Source organism: Centruroides sculpturatus, unplaced genomic scaffold (genome assembly GCF_000671375.1).
Source record: "Centruroides sculpturatus isolate CEXI.00-Female unplaced genomic scaffold, Cexi_2.0 scaffold657, whole genome shotgun sequence".
In the NCBI taxonomy this organism is placed as follows: domain Eukaryota; kingdom Metazoa; phylum Arthropoda; class Arachnida; order Scorpiones; family Buthidae; genus Centruroides; species Centruroides sculpturatus.
This window is the reverse complement of record NW_019384866.1, coordinates 280,574-285,631: the sequence shown is the minus strand read 5'-3', so window position 1 is coordinate 285,631 and position 5,058 is coordinate 280,574. Positions and strand designations below refer to the sequence as shown.

Here is a 5,058-nt window from a genome sequence, read left to right as displayed (position 1 = left end):
ACTCGTCTTAAACAAATTAATTCTCTACAAATATAATACAAACGTTTAGTAATTAAATTTGTTGGAAGATTTATCGAACTGTTCTATCAAAATCAATGTCATTTATTCATTTTTTCTAAACAAAAGCTTCCGACACAAAATAATTGAGTCCCCCTAACACACATTACCGCTAATCTCTTTCCCATCCATATTAAACCCACTAGATGTCGCTAGCGTAGAAATGACGTCAAACATCCGCCAGCGGCACGTGACCCTCCACGCGTTCTAACGAGGTTCACACGCTCCTCGTGCATTGATGCTGGGCACGTGGCACGTAACCATGACAACTATGTTATTTGATTGGCTGAAAAGATTTTGTTTCCAGTGAAAAGGATTGGAGTCAGGTTCACACGATTCTAAATCCAACGCAGCATTTAACACTGTGACGTTTACTGAATCCATTAAAAAAAAAATATTGATAAATATAAATAAATGAATAAATAAATAAAAATTCCCACGCTTCATACAAAAATATATAAGGAAGGATGCACTTATCTATGTTATCTGCATCACAATGACGTTTAAATAATTAAATTATAATCTAATAATTAATTAACATCGCACTATGTTAATTTCATTTGTCTATTTAAATTAGAAATTAATAAGGTGTTATTAAATTACATATTAAGTTAAAGCTATATAATTCTGCACAGTGTAATAAAATATTAACACATATAACGTAATTAGCATGAATTATCATAATATATTAATAATAATTGAGTGTCATTAACATAAATTATAAAACTCATTACAAATTTAGCTTAAATTCTGTGTTATTTATAGCGAAACAAGTATATAATAAGATTAATTATCGATGTTTTTTTGCTTTTGCTCTGGCGCCATACTTTATGAGGACGTAATGCTTTCACTGCAATTCACGCCTGCCTGACAGGAAGCTAATATAGAAATTAAACATTGTCATACGTCGATATGTTTCTATCAGTAGCATTTAATTCTTCGTAATTAAATCAAGAAGACGAGTAAAACTAAATATAGAACGTTTTAATTGTTGTTTTAAGTGTGAGTAACGTCCCGATCGATGAATTATTGGAAATTCTCTACGACAATACAAAAAGACAATAACTAATTGCTAATAGAAAGAAACGGGGTTGGAAAAAGAAGCGCACGTTTGCCACGTGACCATCGACCAATCACATGGACGCTAGGTGGTTTAGACGGTGGCGCGTGAGTTGGTGTGTCGTCAGTCGGGAGACGGTCGGTCGTGTGTTTCGGACTTCCGTCACGTGGACCTGGTGGCTTGGATATGATGAAAAGAACTGTCAGCGATATGGAGTCGGACTGCGACGACGTTTTTGCGGAAGATTCACCAAAAGGGTAGGTCACGTGTCTGGAATAAGAACATCTCTGATTGGATACGTCGTTAGAGCATGCCGTGTTCTTGTCTTTAATTGTCTTTCCAGAGATGTTCCCTCGTTTGTCCCATTTGATAAATTTTTCCCCCATTTCTAAAAAGTTCTTTGTCTTTTTTTTAGAACTCCGACTCAAAGTAACGAAAGTTGTCAATTATTAAACAGGAAAAGAAGGCGCGGGGTAATGATATTGTTATTTTCCTTTTATCTTTTTTAATGAAATTTTCTCTCATGTAATCCTGTTTAAAATTTTATTTTTTGCAGATTATCGAAAAGAGAAGACGAGATAGAATTAATAATTCTTTATCAGAATTGAGAAGGTTAGTCCCTGCAGCATTTGAAAAACAGGTAATTTAATATTTTAACTCATAGAATTTACATTAGACATTCTTTTATATATTATATATTTAAAAGAAAATCGTTTTTAGGGTTCTGCCAAGTTAGAAAAAGCGGAAATCCTTCAAATGACCGTGGATCACTTAAAAATGCTGCATGCTAAAGGTAGAGATTTATTTCTAAAAGTACAATTTTTAAGATCGCTATCGAATTTAGATTTATTTTATTTAATATTTGATTCAAAATTCTAATAATCTGGAATTTTCGCCAAATGATTCACTTCCATGCATTTTTATTATATGTTATTCTTTTTTTAAAAAAAGGAATGTTTTAAGTTAAAAATTCTAATTTCTTTTAATTGTTTGAACGGTAATTTTTAAATATATTTTGACGAATAAATATTCTTAAATTAATACTTTAAATTCTGAATAAAAACGTTCAATAATAAACATTAAATTTATCAAAGGAAATAAAAGAAAAAAAAATTGACTCTACAGTTATATAAATATGAATTTGGGCTTATAAATTAATTATTATAATCTTAATATTATAGAAATTATCCACACATTTCTAATTTAAGCGTACACAATTTTTTCTTTATACCTCAACACGTGTTATTGTTTAATCCGATTATAAAAGAACAATTATAACAAAACACCGTAGAAAAACTTATTAATAATTTAATTATTATACATTAAAAGTTAACTTTATATATATATTATATATATAAGAAATAATAATAATTTACCTTTGTATTTAGGTTTCGATGCTTTGACTTTCGATCCTCATAAATTTGCTATGGATTATCACAACATTGGTTTCCGAGAATGTGCTTCCGAAGTAGCTCGTTATTTGGTAGCCATCGAAGGAATGGATTTACAGGATCCACTCCGTTTACGCTTGATGAGCCATTTACAATGCTACGCCGCCCAAAGAGAACTGGCATTAAAATCCGCATCCGCGCATAATCCTTGGAATTCTCCCTCCACATTCGGCACCATCCCTCCACCAGCTCCATCTCAGTATCCCGCACCATCTATGACATCTCAGTTGCATCCCTCGTCGGCACCGGCTCCCATGCTAACATCTGAAGCGCCGCCACCCATATCCGTCAGTTCTCCTTACTGTTCCGAATCCCGTCCAGTACAGTTACCAATGGAAGAAAATATGCACCACGGGCACCACTCTATGCCTCGCGTCTCTTCGTCTCAGCTCCAAACAACTATGTCTACATCCAGTTTGGCAGGGGGAAGTTCGACGATGATGACACCACTTTCTCAGATGCCACCTAATCAGTATTTTTCCGGACACGGATTCTCTTCCGCAGGAAATTACGGCCCCACTACACCTTCGCAAAATACACCTCCTGCTGTGAAACCTTATAGACCTTGGGGAGCAGAATTAGCCTATTGAAAACACTACTCCGAAACTTAATTAGCAATAAAGAACTTGTATCTTTATTTTTTCTAGTCAGGAAAGAATATTTTTCTAGTCACATAAGAAAAAAAAAAAAAAAACATTGTTAAGATACCAACGATGCCTTTTCCTAATATTATTAATAGTATATCATTTTGTACATAAAATGTTTTCTATTTTTTCTACTATACGTTTAAATATAAATATATATTTATATATAAAAATAATTGTACGCTATACTGTCATGCACAGAATGTACTGTTTACATGCATTCGAAAAAAAATTGTTAAATACAACTGTTAATAAAAAAAATATTTTTTAATCTAGTCATAAATCATGCCTTTATCTCATTATATGGTTAAAATTCACAAGAAATGGTTTTAAAAATAATAATAAATAAATACAGAATCGTAAAAAATACTACCTATTCGAAGATTTACAGGTATAATCATTCATTTAAATTTTCACTGTGTGTCATTTCTCTAATTACCTATATTTTACAGTAAAATTTATGTAAATCGGAATACCACGGTACAGTAAACCTGTCCAAAATGGAAATCTGATTAAACGGGAAAAAAATATTCGAAACGGAGCGATTTTCTATGTTAAAAAAACGATGTAAATCGGAAAAAATATTCGGTACAGCGCGATTCCGGTTTACACAAGTTTTACTATGCCATATATTTTTTCCGACTTGACAGGTTTCTATTATCAACAGGCTTTTTATAACATCGTTTCGAATTTTTTCGGTTTAGGCAGGTTTCCGTTTTGGACAGGTTTTACTGTATAATTAAATTTTGGTAAACAAAAATGTATATAAAGTGATAATCGTGGGAAAAAATTATTTTTTGTAAATATCTACTATTTATCAACAGTCTATTGTTTGCGAGCAATAGGCATGTGGAGGAGTCAGGTGACGTGGTGTGACACCGAGACTTCAGCCGTTCCCACGCTTGCTAGCCACGCGGCTATTGTGTAGATCGGCTATCTTCTGGGTGACTCTAACCTACGTAATACTCTTTTCGTCATTATTACACATATAGTATTACCTAGTCCAATAATTAATTAAAATTAATAACAATGGTAACATAATTATTACTGTTTTAAGAACATTATAAATTAGAAAATTAACTATTTTAAATCATTAGACGCATTTTCTGTATTATATAGGCCTATTGTATACATTGCATTTATATAGACCTATAGGGGATGAGAAAAGGCAGACCCGATGAGAAGATTATTATATAAATTGTAATAAAATAACCAAATTCGCCAAAATTAAACATAGTCAAATCAAAATTGTTATTATTTTCTCCTTTAAATTATTTCTTGGAGCCATTTTTAATCTGTAAACCAACGTAGAACAATACAACACCGTATCAGAATTTGAAACCATTTGAATGTTATTCTACTTTGAAATGTTTAAAGGTTATGAATTAAAAGAATAAAGCGTTTAGACCAAAATGATAGCAAATTTAATCTATTAATAATTTATAAAATCCAATCATTAATTATCATTAATTCAAAAATTATAAACTTTATAGAACTTATATCTATCGGCCATTGCTTCTTATAAAACAATAGAAATTTTGAAATTAGTATTAGAGAAAAAACTATTAATTATTCGTATATTTATTCTTATTAAATTTAAATACTAAAATTTCTATCAGATACAGTCAAACCTTTAAAGATAGGCTACTGAAGGAGTATAAAAGATGGCCGATATTCAGAGATAGCCTTTGTTAGGTAATTTTATATGCATTTTTTTTTTTTTTTTTTTGTTTTTAAAAGCAAAGTTCACGGAAAAATGGCCAGTATTTAGATGTGACAGTTATTATAGATTTGACACTGTAGTGCACGTTTCATGCTAATTTTATATACAAAGATTAATAGTATA

At 31.3% G+C, this 5,058-nt stretch overlaps 1 protein-coding gene across 1 annotated transcript; it reads left to right on the top strand.

Annotated features, from left to right (window-relative positions):
- Nucleotides 1–1,197: 1,197 nt before the first annotated feature.
- On the top strand, nt 1,198–3,482 carry LOC111630787 (hairy/enhancer-of-split related with YRPW motif protein-like). The gene is made up of 5 exons (XM_023374942.1): nt 1,198–1,374; nt 1,533–1,590; nt 1,674–1,757; nt 1,838–1,910; nt 2,506–3,482. Exons 1-5 carry the CDS (start codon nt 1,304–1,306, stop codon nt 3,156–3,158), a joined length of 939 nt encoding a protein of 312 aa, XP_023230710.1. The 5' UTR covers nt 1,198–1,303; the 3' UTR covers nt 3,159–3,482.
- The last annotated feature ends 1,576 nt before the right edge of the window (nt 3,483–5,058 follow it).

What these genes read in the sequence shown, in the direction of transcription:
- LOC111630787 (XM_023374942.1), top strand. Translation starts at nt 1,304, where the DNA reads ATGATGAAAAGAACTGTCAGCGATATGGAGTCGGACTGCGACGACGTT. An exon ending in GCGGAAGATTCACCAAAAGG is followed by an intron (nt 1,375 to 1,532) that starts GTAGGTCACGTG and finishes TCTTTTTTTTAG; the next exon opens with AACTCCGACTCAAAGTAACG. An exon ending in AAAAATGCTGCATGCTAAAG is followed by an intron (nt 1,911 to 2,505) that starts GTAGAGATTTAT and finishes CTTTGTATTTAG; the next exon opens with GTTTCGATGCTTTGACTTTC.